The sequence below is a fragment of the Limanda limanda genome, chromosome 23, assembly GCF_963576545.1.
Source record: "Limanda limanda chromosome 23, fLimLim1.1, whole genome shotgun sequence".
Classification (NCBI taxonomy): Eukaryota; Metazoa; Chordata; class Actinopteri; order Pleuronectiformes; family Pleuronectidae; genus Limanda; species Limanda limanda.
Genome location: NC_083658.1, coordinates 11,473,627 through 11,498,650, shown reverse-complemented (window position 1 = coordinate 11,498,650; position 25,024 = coordinate 11,473,627). Strand labels below are relative to the sequence as shown.

At 44.1% G+C, this 25,024-nt stretch overlaps 7 protein-coding genes across 9 annotated transcripts; 4 read left to right on the top strand and 3 right to left on the bottom strand.

The window, feature by feature from the left end:
- The first annotated feature begins 133 nt into the window (after positions 1-133).
- On the top strand, positions 134-12,480 carry LOC132996515 (histone H2A). 3 transcript variants are annotated; one of them, XM_061066809.1, is made up of 3 exons: positions 134-522; positions 12,031-12,079; positions 12,124-12,480. In XM_061066809.1, the coding sequence occupies exons 1-3, from the start codon at positions 140-142 to the stop codon at positions 12,478-12,480; spliced, it is 789 nt and encodes a 262-aa protein (XP_060922792.1). In that variant the 5' UTR covers positions 134-139. The 3 variants fall into 3 exon arrangements, with proteins under 3 accessions (XP_060922792.1, XP_060922791.1, XP_060922790.1); XM_061066808.1 differs by lacking the exons at positions 134-522; positions 12,031-12,079 and adding exons at positions 6,544-6,571; positions 11,240-11,243 and having other exon boundaries at positions 12,129-12,480; XM_061066807.1 differs by lacking the exon at positions 134-522 and having other exon boundaries at positions 12,050-12,085.
- LOC132996518 (histone H1-like) lies at positions 3,317-3,970 on the bottom strand. The gene has a single exon (XM_061066812.1). It carries the CDS (start codon positions 3,947-3,949, stop codon positions 3,317-3,319), a length of 633 nt encoding a protein of 210 aa, XP_060922795.1. The 5' UTR covers positions 3,950-3,970.
- On the top strand, positions 8,987-9,361 carry LOC132996517 (histone H2B). Its single transcript, XM_061066811.1, has one exon. The coding sequence runs from the start codon at positions 8,987-8,989 to the stop codon at positions 9,359-9,361; it is 375 nt and encodes a 124-aa protein (XP_060922794.1).
- LOC132996514 (histone H3) lies at positions 11,291-11,701 on the bottom strand. Its single transcript, XM_061066806.1, has one exon. It carries the CDS (start codon positions 11,699-11,701, stop codon positions 11,291-11,293), a length of 411 nt encoding a protein of 136 aa, XP_060922789.1.
- A 6,255-nt stretch (positions 12,481-18,735) lies between the features above and the next one.
- LOC132996533 (histone H1-like) lies at positions 18,736-19,386 on the bottom strand. Its single transcript, XM_061066827.1, has one exon. It carries the CDS (start codon positions 19,363-19,365, stop codon positions 18,736-18,738), a length of 630 nt encoding a protein of 209 aa, XP_060922810.1. The 5' UTR covers positions 19,366-19,386.
- LOC132996535 (histone H4) lies at positions 19,304-22,277 on the top strand. Its single transcript, XM_061066830.1, has 2 exons — positions 19,304-19,312; positions 21,966-22,277. Exon 2 carries the CDS (start codon positions 21,966-21,968, stop codon positions 22,275-22,277), a length of 312 nt encoding a protein of 103 aa, XP_060922813.1. The 5' UTR covers positions 19,304-19,312.
- A 2,130-nt stretch (positions 22,278-24,407) lies between these two features.
- Positions 24,408-24,782, top strand: LOC132996530 (histone H2B). Its single transcript, XM_061066825.1, has one exon. The coding sequence runs from the start codon at positions 24,408-24,410 to the stop codon at positions 24,780-24,782; it is 375 nt and encodes a 124-aa protein (XP_060922808.1).
- The last annotated feature ends 242 nt before the right edge of the window (positions 24,783-25,024 follow it).

The following is a 25,024-nucleotide window of genomic DNA, read 5'->3' as shown; positions in this document are numbered from 1 at the left end:
TCCGCTGCTTTGCTGGAGGCTTCTATTCAGGTTGGTCTAGCATGAACCGTCCCGCTCGATCTGCGGATATATAAAGGAGGGCTCGATAAGCTCGCCGCAGTTTCTCCTAGCGTGTTTAAGGAAACAAACAACATCCATCATGTCAGGCAGAGGCAAAACCGGCGGAAAGGCCAGAGCGAAGGCAAAGACTCGCTCTTCCCGCGCTGGGCTCCAGTTCCCCGTCGGTCGTGTTCACAGGCTGCTGCGTAAAGGCAACTACGCACATCGCGTTGGTGCCGGCGCCCCCGTCTACCTGGCGGCTGTGCTGGAGTACCTGACCGCTGAGATCCTGGAGCTGGCTGGAAACGCCGCCCGCGACAACAAGAAGAGCCGTATCATCCCCCGCCACCTGCAGCTGGCCGTCCGCAACGACGAGGAGCTCAACAAACTCCTGGGCGGAGTGACCATCGCTCAGGGCGGCGTGCTGCCCAACATCCAGGCTGTTCTGTTGCCCAAGAAGACCGAGAAGGCCCCCAAGTCCAAGTAAAGCAAAGCTGCTTGAAACCATCGACACAAAGGCTCTTTTAAGAGCCACACACACTCATCTCCAAAGAGCAAACTTCCTCATGGCACCCACCAACTTGAAAAATACACAAACTGAAGTCATTTTGGGTAGATTAGCAGTTAGTATGTATTCATTCGTGTAGTTGTTCTGTCAGATGTATCATCTAGTGAGGACACAATCATTAATATGAAAGGGACCTGCATACATCTGTCATGATGTACAACATGAAACCAAAAACAAAATAACTTCCCAATGAAATAGAAACTAGTGTGGGTACAACAGATTTAATTCAGATTTCAACCTCTTTACATTTGTCATCTAGAGTGAGAAGTAAATGTATCTATTCATTACACATCTTATAAACTATTATTCACAAAGTAATGTAGTCATAACGATCGCTCTGGTACAGCTGCGTAATTTTTAAAAGCAGCTTTTAAAAGTTAGGTGCTGTGTTTCCAGTCACATGTGTTATTATGGACGTGTTTCACATGAATCAGGTTTTCATTCAAATCACTGACCAAGTCCTCTGTTGTATTAAAGTGACACAGCAAACATGACAGTGGTCCAGCATGCACAACTGCAGGACCATTGAAGTGGAGCAGCTACATGTAACTCAGCCATCATTATTATTATTGTTGTATACTTTCCTCCTGTGAATCTTCTGGTGTGACACTGATGAGGCTTGAAGTCATGAAAGGTGCATGGAGCTCCGTCACCATCTGAATGGTTTGGATGACACAACAAACATTTTGAGCACTGAAGTGTACTCTGGATCAATTCAACCAGAAGCTCCTTTTGTTTTCTGAGCTTTCGGCCACTTCTCAGGGTCTTCTTCAGTGAACTCAAATAGCTTTGGCCTCATAAGGTGAGCTAAGGCTGTATTGTTGGTCATGAGATGACCCTTGGGCCAGTTCCTTTAACCGTTGAACATCCTGAGGTGAAAGCTGATAGTTGGACTTTGTGTTCACAGGTCCAACTATCAGCTTTCACCTCAGGATGTCAGACATTTTGAAGCAATCATTTATTATTTATTCGTTGTGAATATCCATATAAAAAGCAGATTTGATAACAAAACACTTTATATACAAATATATATATATATATATATCTGGGGACTTAAACAACAAATGTACATTTAACTCAGATCATTTTACTTAGCCGTCTTTAGAAACAAGCACACACACAACCATGTAATTCATAAAAACTCGCTCGCACACACACGCTTGAATAATAAATTCAGCACTGGTGTGTTTCAGGAACACAACTAATCCTTCACCCAGTCACCCCTCAGTGCTCAGCCTCAGAGCTCCACTTGAATGTGATCACACAGGTGGGCTGACATGGGAAGCTGTCATTGGTCAGTCAGAAAAAAAATCAGGCAGAAAAGAATAGCAACACATGAAGTGGCTCTGTGTGAATGTATCTATGCTTTAAATGGCCGTGTGTGTTTATGAATGCATGTGTGGGGATATGTCAGTCTGTGTATTCATGTTAATGTCTGTTTGTTAATCTCTTTTTATTAGGATACAAGACGGATAATCTTAGCAACATGATGAATTTACTTTGCTTGACAAAGAAATATTTTTTCTAGTTTGCTAACCATTCTCTCCATGTGCTTGAGTGACAGATGAAATGTGTAATGTCGACAACACTGTGGTAATACCATACATTTTTTTGTAGTTATCTAGATACAGTTATCTCAGTTTTTCACCTCTGCACAGACTTGAAGAGTAAAACGGCTGCGATCTGCTCCACAACATCCATTAAGAGCATCAATGGATTCCCCTGCCCCACTTCCTCCTGGACCAATGACAAGGAGGTAGGGTAGTGAAACCTACAATTCTATTACAGTAGTGCATCCTGGCCTTCTATATATATAGAAGACGTTGTTGTTTAAGTCCCCTGATATGTATATACAACAAATGTACATTTAAGCAAATATATATGGTCCAAACAGTGATAACAGGGATATTGTATCAGGTCAGATCATAATACTTTGCCGTCTTTAGAGACAAGCACACACGCAACCATTAAATGCATATAAAGTCGCTCGCACACACCGAACACACACACGCTTGCAAACTAAATGTAAAATAAATTCATCACTGGTGTGTATCAGGAACACAACTAGTATCAACAACCGTCCTTCATGACTCAACAAGTAGCTGCAATAAAACAGGAGTAGCTGAGCTACTGGAAAACAAAGCTTCTGACAGGACATGGAGGAGAGTTCATCTGGTAAGGGACGTTGTTCCGCCTTACATAATTTGGAGAACATCTCCATCTGTTGGCAGCCTGATGCTACTACAGTACAGTGAAGTTGTATGATGTGAAGCGGGAATTGTCATTTTTCTAAGCAGCTGTCACTTTTATATTTATTATATATTTAGCAAGGAAAGACATGTGGAAACTACGATAAATATAACAACAAAGGCACACTCTTTAGAAAGTGCATGAAGTAAATTGGATATGGCTGAACATCATGTTACATGATCTGTTTGTGACGGTAGAAATCGGCTACTCCTTCACACAGTCTAAACTATGTTTTATATTATTTTATGTTTTGATATTAACTAACTTCTAAATCTTGACATCGTAAGAGACATTTCATATGATTCTATCCAACTTATCTCCCTTTACCTCAGGACTCTGTCTCTACATATTTATTGACAGTGGTGATGGATGATGAGGAGTCTGCTCTTTGTGGATAGACGTGTGTGGCTCTTAAAAGAGCCTTTTACCAGGATAGACCTGTTTCACTGTGAGGACAGCTCACTTCTTCTTGGCTGCGGTCTTCTTCGCTTTGGGTTTGGCGACCTTCTTCGCGGGGGCTTTCTTGGCAGCAGGCGCCTTTTTCACCACCTTCTTGGGGCTCTTTGCCACTTTCTTGGGGCTCTTCGCCACCTTCTTAGGGCTCTTGGCCACCTTCTTGGCCGCTGCTGGTTTCGTCACCTTCTTCGGGGACTTTTTGGCGGCTGCTGGCTTCTTTGCTGCCGCTGCCTTGGGCTTTTTAGCCACTGCAGGTTTCTTGGCGGCGGGCTTCTTCGCTTTGGGAGCGGCCTTCTTCACCGGCTTATGGACCTTGGTCTCCACCTTCTTGCTCATCTTGAACGAGCCTGTGGCCCCGGTTCCCTTGGTCTGGACCAGGGTCCCGCTGACCACCAGCTTCTTGATGGTGGTGTTGACGCGGGAATTGTTCTTCTCCACATCGTAACCTCCGGCAGCCAGAGCCTTCTTGAGGGCGGACACTGACGCGCCACTGCGCTCCTTGGACGCGGACACGGCTTTCACGATGAGCTCACTGACGCTGGGGCCAGCGGGCTTCGCTTTCACGACCTTCTTCTTGACCGCTTTAACCTTGGCGGCGGCGGCGGCTGGAGCTGGAGCTGGAGCGACTTCTGCCATCTTTCTCTTTGCGTTTAAATCAACGACGAACTATCGGAGTGAGTTACAGGACTGATGATGAGTCCTGATCGGGAGGCGGTACATGAACACACCATGAGAACCGTGAAGACTCAGTCGAGCTGTGGCTCCTATGTGCAGTGTGAACGCCGAGACACTTGTGTTTTCTCTTCACTCAATAACGAGTGAAAAGTCAGTGGGTAAGCGGTGCTGGAGGCTGACAGTGAGGCAGCAGGTAGCGGACTTATTTGTCTTCAAATTGAACTCATGAAGAGCTCTGATGCTCTCTGCATTTTGTCGGTGGAGTCTCCAAACACGACCCGTTCACCGCGGTGAGCAGCGCTGCTCAGCGGCTTTTCCCACTAGTTTCTCTCCTAAAATGAGTTCACAAGCACCACAGCTCCACCAAAACCCGTTTCCCTGCTGCTCCACATGTTTGTTCAGAGAGACCGAGTACAAACAAGCACCTGCTGATGATCCCTTTGTAATAAAGTCAAGTAATTGTGGAGGCAGCAAACACACCGCTGATGGCCGAGGCTCCTGGCGAAGTTGAGCCAGACTTCCTATCATCGCCTCGACGTTTCATGCTGAGGTTGCTGGAGAGTCATTGCCGCTACAGTTCATATCCATGTTGAATTTGTCAATTTAAACAAATATTGACTTCAAGCGATGATTAATTTAAGATTGTGGCACATTTCTCTCATTTTATACAAAAAGTCAACAGGTTCAATCATTTATTTTCCAGAAAATGTTTAAGCTTTACTGGAATTAGCAAATTCTCTACTTAGTAAATACCAACTTTTGCTCACCATGTTAACACTGGGATACAGGTTTCTGTAGATTATGGTAATCATTAATCTGTGTAAAATAGTCATTAAATCATGGCAAACGTTTCTGAAAAACTATTTGACCCATGTGTGAGAAATATCTGTTAACCTGTCAATATGGTAAATGGATTTGTATTTATATAGCGCTTTTCTAGTCTGATGAAGACCACTCAAAGCGCTTTACAGTACAGTTTCACATTCACCCATTCACACACACATTCATACAGTGCATCTACTTGCAGCACTTTGTTATTCTATGGGGGGCTATTGAGGGTTCAGCATCTTGCCCAAGGACACTTCGGCATGCAGATGGTTCAGACTGGGGATCGAACCGCCTACCTTCAGGTTGGAGGACGACCACTCTACCCCTCAGCCACAGCCGCCCACAATGTTGCCTATTGATCAATAGATCAAGTCTTCTCATATTTTTATGGCCAATAACACATTCAAATAACAAATGAAGGCCTTAGTGTCAACAAACACTATGTGTATCCAGAATGTACACACGTGTGCAGTATGTGAAAGTGTTTGTGTAAATTGTAGCATGTAAACATGTAATTGTAACCATTCAAACATACTTGATTTATGTATTACTTTTTATACAAGCACTATAACACAGAGTACTTTCAATTCTCACAATGATAAAAAAAAACACCCCCCACCCCTTCAATCACCCCCATCCAAGCTCATAGCAAAACCACAACAACAGTGTTGTTGTCGATCTTATAGATTTTAACCATAGATTTTAAGTCATGAATCAAAGGTAGGAAAGGAAAGACAAAGTTGACAGATGGTCACTCTGCCCAGAAGTTTGTTGAACTCCTCGTCATTGTTGACGGGCAGCTTCAGGTGGCGGGGGATGAAAATACGACTCTAAGGATACCACCACAAAACCATGACCATTTTATCCGAGGTCCATATATGCAAATGAAACCAGATGAATGTAGTAAAATATAATCCAGCAGAATGACAGTTTGTAATCAACAACATTGTCAAGCATACATGAGGTGCTTTTAAAACTGGTCAGTATCCAATGATACCAAATGAAAGATGAACATAGTCACACTGTCACCGTGGACTAATAATAAATGGGCATGTTCATAAAACTATCCAAAACAGTTCAAGACAAGCATCAAGTGCTTATACGGCACTAACACTTTTGAATATAACATTTACTTTTGGTTGGGGGTTGTGTTTTAGATAAAAAGCAATTTGAGTAGTCAACAATGAAACAAACCATACTGGAAACATATACTTAGGTAACAATTTGTATTATAATAATGTTATGGAGTGTTTTAATTGCTGGGGTCAAAATGACTCAAAGGATACTTTTTAATTTGAGGATAACAGGAGAGCTAAGGGATAAATCGTGAACTGACTCTTTGTGTGACCACTGTTTTTCACTCAAGGTTGCTCAATATTCATACATTCTCTAAGTATTTCCCAAACAGTCCTAATGTTACTCTAATTTTTAACCAATCGTTTTTTCACAGGCACTACTCCTTCTTGATGAAAACGTGCTACAGTCCTACTCCTAATACACACAAGTGGTAAAGTGTCAGACTTTAATATCTGCCGTCCTACATCCAAACCTGTGGAGGTTTGGATGTAGGACAATAGAGCACAATAGACTTAATTATCAGCTGCCATGAGGATCCACAGAGGAGGAAGACGGCGGCCTCGGTCTTCTATCAGGTCCTCAGTCAAGCTATCAATAGCTGTGGTTCCCGCGGAGAAACTCATTGACTAGATCTCATCTAACTGAACAAGATGTCTGGACGAGGAAAGGGAGGAAAAGGTCTCGGGAAAGGCGGCGCAAAGCGTCATCGAAAAGTTCTCCGTGATAACATCCAGGGAATTACCAAGCCCGCTATCCGCCGCCTGGCTCGCCGTGGCGGAGTGAAGCGTATCTCCGGTCTGATCTACGAGGAGACCCGCGGCGTGTTGAAGGTTTTCCTGGAGAACGTGATCCGCGATGCTGTCACCTACACCGAGCACGCCAAGAGGAAGACCGTGACCGCCATGGACGTGGTGTATGCTCTGAAGAGACAGGGCCGCACTCTGTACGGCTTCGGCGGATAAACTCACTTTCCAACAGCTCAACAACACAACGGCTCTTTTAAGAGCCACACACCAAGTCAATGAGAGCTCACATCCTCTGCTCAGCACTCTGAGTATTTCTAATTGTTAATAATATTTCGAAGTTATCTCACATCAAAACAAAAAAAATATATAGTACAGCTTTTGGCTATGAAGACATGATATGCAGCCATTTATACTGTACTTCATAAACCATACTTCTTTAAAGAGTATTTTTAAGTTTAAATCAGTTTTGTACAATCACATTAGTTATAATATTCATTCATCGTTTTTCCTCTGGTCTTTAACTGCTAAATATATAAGTGACACTTAAAAACACTTTATATTTATAATTTTATTTATATAAATACACTTAAACATATATACACACTTGCATAAGAACGAGTAGAGTACTGAAGTTGCGGGTGAGCTGCTCATATAAATGACAATTGCAGTTTCACATCATATACATGTTTGTGTATATATACTTAAGTAACATCAGGAAGCCAACAGATGGCGCTGCTCTCCAAATCATGTGAACCGGAACAACGTCCACTACCAGTTGAACTCTCCTATATGATCGTCAGAAGCTTTGTTTTCCATTAGCTCAGCTTCACCTGTTTTATTACAGCTTCTTCTCTGTTCTGAGTTTTGAATATGAGCTCTGTAGCTGCATCAACTTGATGTGTGGCTGTCATTAAAATAGGGAATTTTTTTTAAGGTTCAGAGTATAATTACAAAACTAAATTGTTTATATCTTCAAGGACCATGGACAGAGCTGTTTGTTTAGGTGCTGCACCTCACCAGTTTGTTGCTCTGAATGGATGTTGAGGACCTTTACGCTTCAAGTCTGTGCAGAAACACACGTTGGTGAAAAATGAGTCACCCCTGGATCTATATAACTATAGACAAAGTAACAATGTGACCACAAATAAAGGAAGTGTAGTCGACATTACTTATTCCATCTGTCACTGAAGCACATGGAGAGAGTGGTAAGAAAACAGAAAAAAAAAATGTTTGGTCAAGCTAAATAAAGTCATCATGTTGCTAAACTAATCTGCCTTGTATTTTAATTAAAATAGATTCACAAGAAGACATTAATATGAATACACAGACACTCACACATATACAATAATATACACAGCCATTTAGTGCATATCTAAATTCACACTCAGCAACTACATTTGTTGCTATGAAGAACACACAAGTGTCCTCTCCGTGCACACCACAGCGTGCGTTAGCCACTGACGTCCCCCTTGTACTGCAGGGCTTTGGAAACGGCCTTACACTTCAGCCTTCTGGACCCTGACTGACTTATTGACTCACTCATTGTTTAATCGAGACCCTATTGCAATACACACAAAAATAAAACACAGCACTTGATTGATTGTGTAACCAGATGTTACCAGAGAGAAACTTTGTATTTGAACTGTTTCCACTGTTCTTTAAAAAAGTCACTTACCAGATTGTTCATGGTAACGCTCCTTACATATCACCGTGTTGCTCTGAACGAGTGAGTGGGGCCTGTGTGTGTGTGTGCGTGTGTGTGTGTGCGTGTGTGTGTGTGTGTGTGTGTGTGTGTGTGTGTGTGTGTGTGTGTGTGTGTTGTGTGTGTGTGTGTGTGTGTGTGTGTGTGTGTGTGTGTGTGTGTGTGTGTGTCTGTCTGGGTTTACAGTGCCTGTCACTTTCATTTGCACCAAAATAGGTTAAAATGTACTCACAATCACTTGTGCTTCTTAAATGGACAGATTGATAAACCTGAAGTTGAACTGACCTGGTGTTTTACTGGGACCATTAAGGGTTCCCTTATCATTTAGAGCTGTGTATCAGTTGGCTTTGGTTCAGATTGTTTTAAATGATACAAATGGGATACTAACATAAATTATAATATGTTTCAGACATCTTGCATTTCTTAACCTTCCAAATGTTACAGTTGAGCTCTACAGTTCAACATCTGTCAGCAGCAGAATAATGGATTCACGAACACGGAGACACTCCCACGTGCTGTTACACTGGCGCTCCAAATTCAGCCAATGACAGAGGGGGAACGGCACATGTTGGTTTACATGTGATGTGTTCAAGTACAGCCTGGCCACCAGAGTCCGTACTCATTTGAACGAAAAATATCGTGACAATGCCTGAACCAGCGAAGCCTGCGCCCAAGAAGGGCTCCAAGAAAGCGGTGGCGAAGGCCCCCGGTAAGGGCGGAAAGAAGAGGAGGAAGTCCAGGAAGGAGAGCTACGCCATCTACGTGTACAAGGTGCTGAAGCAGGTCCACCCCGACACTGGGATCTCGTCCAAGGCCATGGGCATCATGAACTCCTTCGTGAGCGACATCTTCGAGCGCATCGCCGGTGAGGCCTCTCGTCTGGCTCATTACAACAAGCGCTCCACCATCACCTCCAGGGAGATTCAGACCGCCGTCCGTCTGCTGCTGCCCGGGGAGCTGGCCAAACACGCCGTGTCTGAGGGCACCAAGGCCGTGACCAAGTACACCAGCTCCAAGTAAACGCCTCTGTGGAGACATCAAACCAAAGGCTCTTTTAAGAGCCACACACTTTCTCTATGGAGGCAAACTGTCCTGACTCTAATGACATGACCATATTATGACCATATCATAGATAATATTTAGACGGCCACTTTTAACTAATGATATTACTGTGGTTAATTAAATTGAAGAAGAGCCATCTTGAATAAATCTAAAACATCTTGCATAGCTTCTACATCTGAGAATAGATATTTTTAAATGCAACAGCAGTTTTGTACTGTAGGATGTATAATCTACTTTCACAAATCAGTGATCTGTGTCACTAACGAGGATGAGGAGTTTTTCCCCCCCCTGGTGGTTATAATTGTAAAGTGACGGGCGTTAGTGAAGGGTAGGGGTTTTGTTTTTACCGCAGCAAGCATGGAAAGTACTTTGTGTTATAGTGTTTGTTTATAAAGCACTACATACGTAAAGTATGAATGGTTCAAATAACTTGTTAACATGCTACCACTTACCCACAGTAATCTACACAAACTTCACACGCGTGTACATTCTGGATACACAGCGTGTTGACACTCAAACCTTCATTTGTAATATGAATGTGTTATTGGCTATAAAAGTCTGAGAAGACTTGATCTATTGATCAATAGGTAACATATGGACAGGTTGACTGAGATCTCTCACTCACAAGACCAATAGTTTTCCAATAACATTTGCCATGTTTTAATGATTATTTTACACAATGACTAAAATAATACACATAAACATGTATCCTAGTGTTAAATGTGCTACAATATTGATATGATCATTGCTTGAAGTGAATATTTAGTCAAATTGCCTATTTCAACATGGATATTGAATTAAGTCCTAATTATAGAATGAATCTCCAGCACCCTCAGCATGAAAAGTTCACGGCGCTGACAGGAGGTCTGGCTCAACTTCCCCAGGAGCCTCAGCCATCAGCGGTTTGTTTGCTGCCTGCACAAAAACGTGACTTTAGTGCAAAGGAATCATCAGCCGGTGCTTGTTTTCACTCGGTCACTCTGAACAAACATGTGAAGCAGCTGGGAAACGGGTTTTGGTGGAGCTGTGGTGCTTTTGAACTCATTTTGGAAGAGAAAAGGGGGGGGGGAAGGTCTTATATATCGTTGCCTTGGAAATCAATGCAAATATAATTGCAGTGAGATGATAGCAGCCTGTGATTGTGTTTACAGCATTCAGTGATACTTAATATTTTCATCTGAGTCTATATCAGTGGGGTATACATGTTCTCTTGATGAATGCCTTTAATGCAACTGTTACCATTATGTTCAAGGCTTCAAATAGTTCACTTGTTTGCATGGGCGCCAGTCCCTGGGGATTGTCTTTCAAAACCATTGTAATGTTTTACCAAAAGCACCTTCTTAATTAGCGGAAGCTGTTTGATGAGTTTTTGCACAGAGTAGATCAGTCATCTCCCTTTAAATAATAAAACAATTGAATTACAGCTGTGACCATGGTTCCATTTAACAGTTGAAGTGAAATATCAGACCTCATGAATGTTAGAATAATAGCAGGCCAGGTCTTAGCTTGTGTACCTTCCCATGTGTATTCTATGCAGAGCTACTAAAGCAACAAATATTAGACTGCAATTCCTGTAAATATGGCAATATGACATGCTAATAAGTTTCCTGTTCAATTAATGTTGTAAATCGGATTAAAGTTAAATGTTTAAAAAGATGGATTGTAATGTACTGTAATAACTTGATTATAATTTATTATATTGTTATTACTTAATTTATTCAATACTCCAATGGTATTGCTATGTACTTTAAGCTCTGCAGTCAATTCTCTAGTTAGTCATATGTATTAACTGTCTTTAACAAGCAGGGCAACGAAGGAGTTTTGTCTTGAGTACAGTGAAGTGGCTCTTAAAAGAGCCGTTGTTATAGTCAGTGGAGCAGCAGCAGTTTAAGCTCTCTCTCCGCGGATGCGGCGGGCCAGCTGGATGTCCTTGGGCATGATGGTTACCCTCTTGGCGTGGATGGCGCACAGGTTGGTGTCCTCAAACAGGCCGACCAGGTAAGCCTCGCTGGCCTCCTGCAGAGCCATGACAGCGGAGCTCTGGAAGCGCAGGTCGGTCTTGAAATCCTGAGCGATTTCTCTCACCAGGCGCTGGAAGGGCAGCTTGCGGATCAGCAGCTCCGTAGATTTCTGGTAGCGACGGATCTCTCTCAGAGCCACGGTACCGGGCCTGTAACGGTGAGGCTTCTTCACGCCGCCGGTGGCCGGGGCGCTCTTGCGCGCAGCCTTGGTGGCCAGCTGCTTCCTGGGGGCTTTGCCTCCGGTGGATTTACGAGCGGTCTGCTTGGTTCTTGCCATTTTGTAGCTTGTCTCTGATTCGGGAAAAGAGTCTAGTGTTGGCGAGACAGCCGGCTTTTAAGCTGCGGAGCTAGCCGTGAAATAGTGACGCTCCTCCAGATCCCCGGGTCCTGATTGGTGAGAGGCCCCTCCTGGAGCTCAGCGTCGCCCAATGAAACAACCCACCGCCTGAGTACTCTATGCTTATTGGACAGAAGTGCAGGCCGTCCTCCGCTGCTTTGCTGGAGGCTTCTATTCAGGTTGGTCTAGCATGAACCGTCCCGCTCGATCTGCGGATATATAAAGGAGGGCTCGATAAGCTCGCCGCAGTTTCTCCTAGCGTGCTTAAGGAAACAAACAACATCCATCATGTCAGGCAGAGGCAAAACCGGCGGAAAGGCCAGAGCGAAGGCAAAGACTCGCTCTTCCCGCGCTGGGGAAAGGCCAGAGCGAAGGCAAAGACTCGCTCTTCCCGCGCTGGGCTCCAGTTCCCCGTCGGTCGTGTTCACAGGCTGCTGCGTAAAGGCAACTACGCACATCGCGTTGGTGCCGGCGCCCCCGTCTACCTGGCGGCTGTGCTGGAGTACCTGACCGCTGAGATCCTGGAGCTGGCTGGAAACGCCGCCCGCGACAACAAGAAGAGCCGTATCATCCCCCGCCACCTGCAGCTGGCCGTCCGCAACGACGAGGAGCTCAACAAACTCCTGGGCGGAGTGACCATCGCTCAGGGCGGCGTGCTGCCCAACATCCAGGCTGTTCTGTTGCCCAAGAAGACCGAGAAGGCCCCCAAGTCCAAGTAAAGCAAAGCTGCTTGAAACCATCGACACAAAGGCTCTTTTAAGAGCCACACACACTCATCTCCAAAGAGCAAACTTCCTCATGGCACCCACCAACTTGAAAAATACACAAACTGAAGTCATTTTGGGTAGATTAGCAGTTAGTATGTATTCATTCGTGTAGTTGTTCTGTCAGATGTATCATCTAGTGAGGACACAATCATTAATATGAAAGGGACCTGCATACATCTGTCATGATGTACAACATGAAACCAAAAACAAAATAACTTCCCAATGAAATAGAAACTAGTGTGGGTACAACAGATGCTAAACAGTTGCTAAAAAAGATGGCGCCGTACTAACAGCAGCCTGTTGTAGCAGCTCCTGGTTCTACCGTCGGTTTATTGTGTTTTTATTAGGTTTGCTGTTTGTTTTTTATATTTATTTTTGCACTGCTCTAAGCATCGTCGTACCGCACAAGGACGAGGTGCTTTTACTACTGATTTTTACACTTTTTACAACTTTTAACTGCACTTCGGTCTCTTCGGATCACTGGGAGCATGCCGGCTACACACGCCGGCTTTGTTTACACCCGCGACCAGCTGATGGCCCTGAGGCACACAGCCCTCTTGGCCGGAGAGAGACCCACCATCCCGGAGGAGTTAAAGAGGAGATGGCGAGGCTGCAGAGCGGGACTTAAACTGAGGATGGAGAAGAGAAAGTTTAAGCCCTTCATCCCTGCAGTCATCACTGGTAACGTGAGATCCCTGGCGAATAAGGTGGACGAGCTGGAAGCGCTCATCAGGACGCAGCGGGAGTACAGGGAGTCCAGTGTTGTGTGTCTCACGGAAACGTGGCTGCACGAACAGATACCGGACTCCAACGTCACCATCCCCGGCTTCCAGACGGTCCGAGCCGACAGAGACACCACCGCGAGCGGCAAGAAGAAAGGAGGGGGCCTCGCCGTGCTCGTAAACAACCGGTGGTGTCACCCCGGGCACGTCACGGTTAAACAGCGTGTCTGCAGCCCGGACATCGAGCTCGTCGCCGTCGGACTTCGTCCGTATTATCTGCCGAGGGAGTTTACCAGTGTTTTCGCCATCACTGTTTACATTCCTCCATCCGGGAACGCGGAAGCAGCGTGTGACGTCATCCACACTGTGACTGCAGGATTACAAACACAACATCCCGGGGCCTTCATCTTCATCACAGGCCCTTCTGAACGAGAAGAAGAGGGCCTTTAGATCACGGGACAGTGCAGAGCTCAAACGTGTACAAAGGGAGCTCAAACGCAGCATCAGGGAGAGCAAGGACAACTTCAGGAGAAAACTGGAGCACAAACTGGAAGACAATAACACCAGGGACGTCTGGAGTGGGATGAAGGAGATCACCGGCTTCCAGAGGAGAGGGGGGGGAGCAGCGGGGGATGAGGGACGTGCGAACGAGCTGAACACATTCTTCAACAGGTTCAACTCCAACCCCCCCACCCCCAGCGGACCCTTCACTGCCTCCTCTACTTCTCCGAACAACAACCCCCCACCTCCCCCCATCACCCCCTACCCCCCGTCACCACCTCCCCCCATCCCCCCGCTGGCCTTCACCACAGACCTTCCCACACCTCCCACCCCCAGGACATCCTCACATCACCCACAGCCCCCCACCCCCGAGTCTGGACTCCACTTCACAGCCAGCCAGGTGAGGAGAGAGCTGGACAGGCTCAAACAGAGGAAAGCTGCAGGACCTGACCGCATCAGCCCTCGTGTGCTGAAGGGATGCTCCAGCCAGCTCTGTGGAGTTCTCCAGCACCTCTTCAACCTGAGCCTACAACTTCAGAGAGTGCCAGTGCTCTGGAAAACATCCTGCCTGGTCCCAGTGCCCAAAAAAGGACGTCCTGCTGCACTGGAGGACTACAGGCCGGTGGCACTGACCTCTCACATCATGAAGGTCATGGAGAGACTGGTCCTGGCACACCTCAGGCCGCTGGTGTTCCCATCACAAGACCCCCTGCAGTTTGCATATCAGCCCCATGTGGGGGTTGATGATGCAATCATCTACCTGCTGCAGAAGGCTTATTCCTCCCTGGACAGACCCAACACCTCAGTCCGGATCATGTTCTTCGACTTCTCCAGCGCCTTCAACACCATCCAGCCCAGACTGCTGAAGGCCAAACTGGAGGGCACGCAGGTGAGTGCTCCCCTCATCACTTGGGTCAATGACTATCTGACGGGCAGACCGCAGTTTGTGAGATTACAGAACTGTGTGTCTGGTCGTCTGATCAGTAACATCGGGGCCCCCCAGGGAACTGTACTGTCCCCCTTCCTCTTCACCACATACACTGCTGACTTTCAGCACTGCACTGAGTCGTGTCATCTACAGAAGTTCTCTGATGACACGGCCATTGTGGGGTGTGTTGAGGGCGGGGGGGAGGCTGAGTACAGGGACCTGGTTGACCGCTTTGTGAAGTGGTGTGGGGAGAACTGCATGCAGCTCAACGTGGCGAAGACGAGGGAGATGGTGGTGGACTTCAGGAGGAACAAGCCCCTGCCCTCTCCTGTCTGCATCGGTGTGACGGATGTGGAGGTGGTGTCTGCATACAAGTACCTGGGTGTCACTCTGGACAATAAACTGGACTGGTCCACCAACACACAGGCCGTCTACAAGAAGGGCCTGAGCCGGCTTTACTTCCTGAGGAGGCTCAGGTCCTTCCACGTCTGCAACAAGATGCTGCAGATGTTCTATCAGTCTGTTGTGGCGAGCACCATCTTCTTTGCTGTGGTGTCCTGGGGTGCGGGCATCAAGGCAAAGGACGCCAACAGACTGAAAAAACTCATCAGGAAGGCAGAGTCTGTGGTTGGCTCTAAGCTGGTCACCCTGGAGGAGGTGGTGGAGGACAGGATGCTGGCAAAACTGCTGGCAATCATGGACCATCCCTCTCACCCCCTCTACAAAACACTGGACAAGCTAAGGAGCAGCTTCAGCCACAGACTCATTCAACCCCGCTGCTCTAAGGAACGATACAGGAAATCATTCCTCCCAACTGCAATAAGACTGTTCAACTCATCTACCTCTGTCAGAGCCACCATCACAGAACTGCACTAAACATGTCTCCTGCACTGTGTACCTGTACAACCGCTCCTTATACACTTACTTCACATCATATGTGATATGTGTGCATATAAACCATATTGATATTATATATCATTTTATACAATAATATTGTCTTTTGCACACTCTGTATACATATTCTTAGATTCATAGTATATTATATTACCTATTGTATAGTCAAATACTTATATTCATATTCATACTTCTACTATGTATCATATCATACTCTCTGTATATTCTTGTTTACATAAGTCTATATACACATATTTATTTATGTGTACATGTTATAATTACTATTATTATATCACCATTACTATTATTATTATATATACTGTTGCTGCCATTATTACCATATACTGCTTTTATATTGGTATAATTACTATCATATATAAATATTTATTATGTTATATTATATACTATATATACTGTACTATACTTATATACTGTCTAACAATACCATTACCATCATATCATCAGTACTTTTACCATCATCTTGCCAATGCACCTTATCTACCTATTTTATTGTATTTTTATCTTGTGCTTCTGTTTTTTTATTCTTTGTACCTTTTAATTTTATTCTATTGTATTGTATTGTATTTAATTGTATTCAAATATACCGGCTGCTATGACAACTTAATTTCCCTTCGGGGATGAATAAAGTACTCTATCTATCTATCTATCTATCTATTTAATTCAGATTTCAACCTCTTTACATTTGTCATCTAGAGTGAGAAGTAAATGTATCTATTCATTACACATCTTATAAACTATTATTCACAAAGTAATGTAGTCATAACGATCGCTCTGGTACAGCTGCGTAATTTTTAAAAGCAGCTTTTAAAAGTTAGGTGCTGTGTTTCCAGTCACATGTGTTATTATGGACGTGTTTCACATGAATCAGGTTTTCATTCAAATCACTGACCAAGTCCTCTGTTGTATTAAAGTGACACAGCAAACATGACAGTGGTCCAGCATGCACAACTGCAGGACCATTGAAGTGGAGCAGCTACATGTAACTCAGCCATCATTATTATTATTGTTGTATACTTTCCTCCTGTGAATCTTCTGGTGTGACACTGATGAGGCTTGAAGTCATGAAAGGTGCATGGAGCTCCGTCACCATCTGAATGGTTTGGATGACACAACAAACATTTTGAGCACTGAAGTGTACTCTGGATCAATTCAACCAGAAGCTCCTTTTGTTTTCTGAGCTTTCGGCCACTTCTCAGGGTCTTCTTCAGTGAACTCAAATAGCTTTGGCCTCATAAGGTGAGCTAAGGCTGTATTGTTGGTCATGAGATGACCCTTGGGCCAGTTCCTTTAACCGTTGAACATCCTGAGGTGAAAGCTGATAGTTGGACTTTGTGTTCACAGGTCCAACTATCAGCTTTCACCTCAGGATGTCAGACATTTTGAAGCAATCATTTATTATTTATTCGTTGTGAATATCCATATAAAAAGCAGATTTGATAACAAAACACTTTATATACAAATATATATATATATATATCTGGGGACTTAAACAACAAATGTACATTTAACTCAGATCATTTTACTTAGCCGTCTTTAGAAACAAGCACACACACAACCATGTAATTCATAAAAACTCGCTCGCACACACACGCTTGAATAATAAATTCAGCACTGGTGTGTTTCAGGAACACAACTATTCCTTCACCCAGTCACCCCTCAGTGCTCAGCCTCAGAGCTCCACTTGAATGTGATCACACAGGTGGGCTGACATGGGAAGCTGTCATTGGTCAGTCAGAAAAAAAATCAGGCAGAAAAGAATAGCAACACATGAAGTGGCTCTGTGTGAATGTATCTATGCTTTAAATGGCCGTGTGTGTTTATGAATGCATGTGTGGGGATATGTCAGTCTGTGTATTCATGTTAATGTCTGTTTGTTAATCTCTTTTTATTAGGATACAAGACGGATAATCTTAGCAACATGATGAATTTACTTTGCTTGACAAAGAAATATTTTTTCTAGTTTGCTAACCATTCTCTCCATGTGCTTGAGTGACAGATGAAATGTGTAATGTCGACAACACTGTGGTAATACCATACATTTTTTTGTAGTTATCTAGATACAGTTATCTCAGTTTTTCACCTCTGCACAGACTTGAAGAGTAAAACGGCTGCGATCTGCTCCACAACATCCATTAAGAGCATCAATGGATTCCCCTGCCCCACTTCCTCCTGGACCAATGACAAGGAGGTAGGGTAGTGAAACCTACAATTCTATTACAGTAGTGCATCCTGGCCTTCTATATATATAGAAGACGTTGTTGTTTAAGTCCCCTGATATGTATATACAACAAATGTACAATTAAGCAAATATATATGGTCCAAACAGTGATAACAGGGATATTGTATCAGGTCAGATCATAATACTTTGCCGTCTTTAGAGACAAGCACACACGCAACCATTAAATGCATATAAAGTCGCTCGCACACACCGAACACACACACGCTTGCAAACTAAATGTAAAATAAATTCATCACTGGTGTGTATCAGGAACACAACTAGTATCAACAACCGTCCTTCATGACTCAACAAGTAGCTGCAATAAAACAGGAGTAGCTGAGCTACTTGAAAACAAAGCTTCTGACAGGACATGGAGGAGAGTTCATCTGGTAAGGGACGTTGTTCCGCTTCACATAATTTGGAGAACATCTCCATCTGTTGGCAGCCTGATGCTACTACAGTACAGTGAAGTTGTAGGATGTGAAGCGGGAATTGTCATTTTTCTAAGCAGCTGTCACTTTTATATTTATTATATATTTAGCAAGGAAAGACATGTGGAAACTACGATAAATATAACAACAAAGGCACACTCTTTAGAAAGTGCATGAAGTAAATTGGATATGGCTGAACATCATGTTACATGATCTGTTTGTGACGGTAGAAATCGGCTACTCCTTCACACAGTCTAAACTATGTTTTATATTATTTTATGTTTTGATATTAACTAACTTCTAAATCTTGACATCGTAAGAGACATTTCATATGATTCTATCCAACTTATCTCCCTTTACCTCAGGACTCTGTCTCTACATATTTATTGACAGTGGTGATGGATGATGAGGAGTCTGCTCTTTGTGGATAGACGTGTGTGGCTCTTAAAAGAGCCTTTTACCAGGATAGACCTGTTTCACTGTGAGGACAGCTCACTTCTTCTTGGCTGCGGTCTTCTTCGCTTTGGGTTTGGCGACCTTCTTCGCGGGGGCTTTCTTGGCAGCAGGCGCCTTTTTCACCACCTTCTTGGGGCTCTTTGCCACTTTCTTGGGGCTCTTCGCCACCTTCTTAGGGCTCTTGGCCACCTTCTTGGCCGCTGCTGGTTTCGTCACCTTCTTCGGGGACTTTTTGGCGGCTGCTGGCTTCTTTGCTGCCGCTGCCTTGGGCTTTTTAGCCACTGCAGGTTTCTTGGCGGCGGGCTTCTTCGCTTTGGGAGCGGCCTTCTTCACCGGCTTATGGACCTTGGTCTCCACCTTCTTGCTCATCTTGAACGAGCCTGTGGCCCCGGTTCCCTTGGTCTGGACCAGGGTCCCGCTGACCACCAGCTTCTTGATGGTGGTGTTGACGCGGGAATTGTTCTTCTCCACATCGTAACCTCCGGCAGCCAGAGCCTTCTTGAGGGCGGACACTGACGCGCCACTGCGCTCCTTGGACGCGGACACGGCTTTCACGATGAGCTCACTGACGCTGGGGCCAGCGGGCTTCGCTTTCACGACCTTCTTCTTGACCGCTTTAACCTTGGCGGCGGCGGCTGGAGCTGGAGCTGGAGCGACTTCTGCCATTTTTCTCTTTGCGTTTAAATCAACGACGAACTATCGGAGTGAGTTACAGGACTGATGATGAGTCCTGATCGGGAGGCGGTACATGAACACACCATGAGAACCGTGAAGACTCAGTCGAGCTGTGGCTCCTATGTGCAGTGTGAACGCCGAGACACTTGTGTTTTCTCTTCACTCAATAACGAGTGAAAAGTCAGTGGGTAAGCGGTGCTGGAGGCTGACAGTGAGGCAGCAGGTAGCGGACTTATTTGTCTTCAAATTGAACTCATGAAGAGCTCTGATGCTCTCTGCATTTTGTCGGTGGAGTCTCCAAACACGACCCGTTCACCGCGGTGAGCAGCGCTGCTCAGCGGCTTTTCCCACTAGTTTCTCTCCTAAAATGAGTTCACAAGCACCACAGCTCCACCAAAACCCGTTTCCCTGCTGCTCCACATGTTTGTTCAGAGAGACCGAGTACAAACAAGCACCTGCTGATGATCCCTTTGTAATAAAGTCAAGTAATTGTGGAGGCAGCAAACACACCGCTGATGGCCGAGGCTCCTGGCGAAGTTGAGCCAGACTTCCTATCATCGCCTCGACGTTTCATGCTGAGGTTGCTGGAGAGTCATTGCCGCTACAGTTCATATCCATGTTGAATTTGTCAATTTAAACAAATATTGACTTCAAGCGATGATTAATTTAAGATTGTGGCACATTTCTCTCATTTTATACAAAAAGTCAACAGGTTCAATCATTTATTTTCCAGAAAATGTTTAAGCTTTACTGGAATTAGCAAATTCTCTACTGAGTAAATACCAACTTTTGCTCACCATGTTAACACTGGGATACAGGTTTCTGTAGATTATGGTAATCATTATCTGTGTAAAATAGTCATTAAATCATGGCAAACGTTTCTGAAAAACTATTTGACCCATGTGTGAGAAATATCTGTTAACCTGTCAATATGGTAAATGGTAAATGGATTTGTATTTATATAGCGCTTTTCTAGTCTGATGAAGACCACTCAAAGCGCTTTACAGTACAGTTTCACATTCACCCATTCACACACACATTCATACAGTGCATCTACTTGCAGCACTTTGTTATTCTATGGGGGGCTATTGAGGGTTCAGCATCTTGCCCAAGGACACTTCGGCATGCAGATGGTTCAGACTGGGGATCGAACCGCCTACCTTCAGGTTGGAGGACGACCACTCTACCCCTCAGCCACAGCCGCCCACAATGTTGCCTATTGATCAATAGATCAAGTCTTCTCATATTTTTATGGCCAATAACACATTCAAATAACAAATGAAGGCCTTAGTGTCAACAAACACTATGTGTATCCAGAATGTACACACGTGTGCAGTATGTGAAAGTGTTTGTGTAAATTGTAGCATGTAAACATGTAATTGTAACCATTCAAACATACTTGATTTATGTATTACTTTTTATACAAGCACTATAACACAGAGTACTTTCAATTCTCACAATGATAAAAAAAAACACCCCCCACCCCTTCAATCACCCCCATCCAAGCTCATAGCAAAACCACAACAACAGTGTTGTTGTCGATCTTATAGATTTTAACCATAGATTTTAAGTCATGAATCAAAGGTAGGAAAGGAAAGACAAAGTTGACAGATGGTCACTCTGCCCAGAAGTTTGTTGAACTCCTCGTCATTGTTGACGGGCAGCTTCAGGTGGCGGGGGATGAAAATACGACTCTAAGGATACCACCACAAAACCATGACCATTTTATCCGAGGTCCATATATGCAAATGAAACCAGATGAATGTAGTAAAATATAATCCAGCAGAATGACAGTTTGTAATCAACAACATTGTCAAGCATACATGAGGTGCTTTTAAAACTGGTCAGTATCCAATGATACCAAATGAAAGATGAACATAGTCACACTGTCACCGTGGACTAATAATAAATGGGCATGTTCATAAAACTATCCAAAACAGTTCAAGACAAGCATCAAGTGCTTATACGGCACTAACACTTTTGAATATAACATTTACTTTTGGTTGGGGGTTGTGTTTTAGATAAAAAGCAATTTGAGTAGTCAACAATGAAACAAACCATACTGGAAACATATACTTAGGTAACAATTTGTATTATAATAATGTTATGGAGTGTTTTAATTGCTGGGGTCAAAATGACTCAAAGGATACTTTTTAATTTGAGGATAACAGGAGAGCTAAGGGATAAATCGTGAACTGACTCTTTGTGTGACCACTGTTTTTCACTCAAGGTTGCTCAATATTCATACATTCTCTAAGTATTTCCCAAACAGTCCTAATGTTACTCTAATTTTTAACCAATCGTTTTTTCACAGGCACTACTCCTTCTTGATGAAAACGTGCTACAGTCCTACTCCTAATACACACAAGTGGTAAAGTGTCAGACTTTAATATCTGCCGTCCTACATCCAAATCTGTGGAGGTTTGGATGTAGGACAATAGAGCACAATAGACTTAATTATCAGCTGCCATGAGGATCCACAGAGGAGGAAGACGGCGGCCTCGGTCTTCTATCAGGTCCTCAGTCAAGCTATCAATAGCTGTGGTTCCCGCGGAGAAACTCATTGACTAGATCTCATCTAACTGAACAAGATGTCTGGACGAGGAAAGGGAGGAAAAGGTCTCGGGAAAGGCGGCGCAAAGCGTCATCGAAAAGTTCTCCGTGATAACATCCAGGGAATTACCAAGCCCGCTATCCGCCGCCTGGCTCGCCGTGGCGGAGTGAAGCGTATCTCCGGTCTGATCTACGAGGAGACCCGCGGCGTGTTGAAGGTTTTCCTGGAGAACGTGATCCGCGATGCTGTCACCTACACCGAGCACGCCAAGAGGAAGACCGTGACCGCCATGGACGTGGTGTATGCTCTGAAGAGACAGGGCCGCACTCTGTACGGCTTCGGCGGATAAACTCACTTTCCAACAGCTCAACAACACAACGGCTCTTTTAAGAGCCACACACCAAGTCAATGAGAGCTCACATCCTCTGCTCAGCACTCTGAGTATTTCTAATTGTTAATAATATTTCGAAGTTATCTCACATCAAAACAAAAAAAATATATAGTACAGCTTTTGGCTATGAAGACATGATATGCAGCGATTTCTACTGTACTTCATAAACCATACTTCTTTAAAGAGTATTTTTAAGTTTAAATCAGTTTTGTACAATCACATTAGTTATAATATTCATTCATCGTTTTTCCTCTGGTCTTTAACTGCTAAATATATAAGTGACACTTAAAAACACTTTATATTTATAATTTTATTTATATAAATACACTTAAACATATATACACACTTGCATAAGAACGAGTAGAGTACTGAAGTTGCGGGTGAGCTGCTCATATAAATGACAATTGCAGTTTCACATCATATACATGTTTGTGTATATATACTTAAGAAACATCAGGAAGCCAACAGATGGCGCTGCTCTCCAAATCATGTGAACCGGAACAACGTCCACTACCAGTTGAACTCTCCTATATGATCGTCAGAAGCTTTGTTTTCCATTAGCTCAGCTTCACCTGTTTTATTACAGCTTCTTCTCTGTTCTGAGTTTTGAATATGAGCTCTGTAGCTGCATCAACTTGATGTGTGGCTGTCATTAAAATAGGGAATTTTTTTTAAGGTTCAGAGTATAATTACAAAACTAAATTGTTTATATCTTCAAGGACCATGGACAGAGCTGTTTGTTTAGGTGCTGCACCTCACCAGTTTGTTGCTCTGAATGGATGTTGAGGACCTTTACGCTTCAAGTCTGTGCAGAAACACACGTTGGTGAAAAATGAGTCACCCCTGGATCTATATAACTATAGACAAAGTAACAATGTGACCACAAATAAAGGAAGTGTAGTCGACATTACTTATTCCATCTGTCACTGAAGCACATGGAGAGAGTGGTAAGAAAACAGAAAAAAAAAATGTTTGGTCAAGCTAAATAAAGTCATCATGTTGCTAAACTAATCTGCCTTGTATTTTAATTAAAATAGATTCACAAGAAGACATTAATATGAATACACAGACACTCACACATATACAATAATATACACAGCCATTTAGTGCATATCTAAATTCACACTCAGCAACTACATTTGTTGCTATGAAGAACACACAAGTGTCCTCTCCGTGCACACCACAGCGTGCGTTAGCCACTGACGTCCCCTTGTACTGCAGGGCTTTGGCAACGGCCTTACACTTCAGCCTTCTGGACCCTGACTGACTGACTTATTGACTCACTCATTAGTTAATCGAGACCCTATTGCAATACACACAAAAATAAAACACAGCACTTGATTGATTGTGTAACCAGATGTTACCAGAGAGAAACTTTGTATTTGAACTGTTTCCACTGTTCTTTAAAAAAGTCACTTACCAGATTGTTCATGGTAACGCTCCTTACATATCACCGTGTTGCTCTGAACGAGTGAGTGGGGCCTGTTTGTGTGCGTGTGTGTGTGTGTGTGTGTGTGTGTGTGTGTGTGTGTGTGTGTGTGTGTGTGTGTGTGTGTGTGTGTGTGTGTGTGTGTGTGTGTGTGTGTGTGTGTGTGTGTGTGTGTGTGTGTGGTCTGTCTGGGTTTACAGTGCCTGTCACTTTCATTTGCACCAAAATAGGTTAAAATGTACTCACAATCACTTGTGCTTCTTAAATGGACAGATTGATAAACCTGAAGTTGAACTGACCTGGTGTTTTACTGGGACCATTAAGTGTTCCCTTATCATTTAGAGCTGTGTATCAGTTGGCTTTGGTTCAGATTGTTTTAAATGATACAAATGGGATACTAACATAAATTATAATATGTTTCAGACATCTTGCATTTCTTAACCTTCCAAATGTTACAGTTGAGCTCTACAGTTCAACATCTGTCAGCAGCAGAATAATGGATTCACGAACACGGAGACACTCCCACGTGCTGTTACACTGGCGCTCCAAATTCAGCCAATGACAGAGGGGGAACGGCACATGTTGGTTTACATGTGATGTGTTCAAGTACAGCCTGGCCACCAGAGTCCGTACTCAATTGAACGAAAAATATCGTGACAATGCCTGAACCAGCGAAGCCTGCGCCCAAGAAGGGCTCCAAGAAAGCGGTGGCGAAGGCCCCCGGTAAGGGCGGAAAGAAGAGGAGGAAGTCCAGGAAGGAGAGCTACGCCATCTACGTGTACAAGGTGCTGAAGCAGGTCCACCCCGACACTGGGATCTCGTCCAAGGCCATGGGCATCATGAACTCCTTCGTGAGCGACATCTTCGAGCGCATCGCCGGTGAGGCCTCTCGTCTGGCTCATTACAACAAGCGCTCCACCATCACCTCCAGGGAGATTCAGACCGCCGTCCGTCTGCTGCTGCCCGGGGAGCTGGCCAAACACGCCGTGTCTGAGGGCACCAAGGCCGTGACCAAGTACACCAGCTCCAAGTAAACGCCTCTGTGGAGACATCAAACCAAAGGCTCTTTTAAGAGCCACACACTTTCTCTATGGAGGCAAACTGTCCTGACTCTAATGACATGACCATATTATGACCATATCATAGATAATATTTAGACGGCCACTTTTAACTAATGATATTACTGTGGTTAATTAAATTGAAGAAGAGCCATCTTGAATAAATCTAAAACATCTTGCATAGCTTCTACATCTGAGAATAGATATTTTTAAATGCA

Coding starts and splice junctions, on each gene's coding strand:
- LOC132996515 (XM_061066809.1), top strand. CDS start 140: ATGTCAGGCAGAGGCAAAACCGGCGGAAAGGCCAGAGCGAAGGCAAAG. Junction 523..12,030: donor GAGAAGGCCCCCAAGTCCAA/GTAAAGCAAAGC, acceptor AGCGTGCTTAAG/GAAACAAACAACATCCATCA. Junction 12,080..12,123: donor GAGGCAAAACCGGCGGAAAG/GCCAGAGCGAAG, acceptor CGCTGGGGAAAG/GCCAGAGCGAAGGCAAAGAC.
- LOC132996518 (XM_061066812.1), bottom strand. CDS start 3,949: ATGGCAGAAGTCGCTCCAGCTCCAGCTCCAGCCGCCGCCGCCGCCAAG.
- LOC132996517 (XM_061066811.1), top strand. CDS start 8,987: ATGCCTGAACCAGCGAAGCCTGCGCCCAAGAAGGGCTCCAAGAAAGCG.
- LOC132996514 (XM_061066806.1), bottom strand. CDS start 11,701: ATGGCAAGAACCAAGCAGACCGCTCGTAAATCCACCGGAGGCAAAGCC.
- LOC132996533 (XM_061066827.1), bottom strand. CDS start 19,365: ATGGCAGAAGTCGCTCCAGCTCCAGCTCCAGCCGCCGCCGCCAAGGTT.
- LOC132996535 (XM_061066830.1), top strand. CDS start 21,966: ATGTCTGGACGAGGAAAGGGAGGAAAAGGTCTCGGGAAAGGCGGCGCA.
- LOC132996530 (XM_061066825.1), top strand. CDS start 24,408: ATGCCTGAACCAGCGAAGCCTGCGCCCAAGAAGGGCTCCAAGAAAGCG.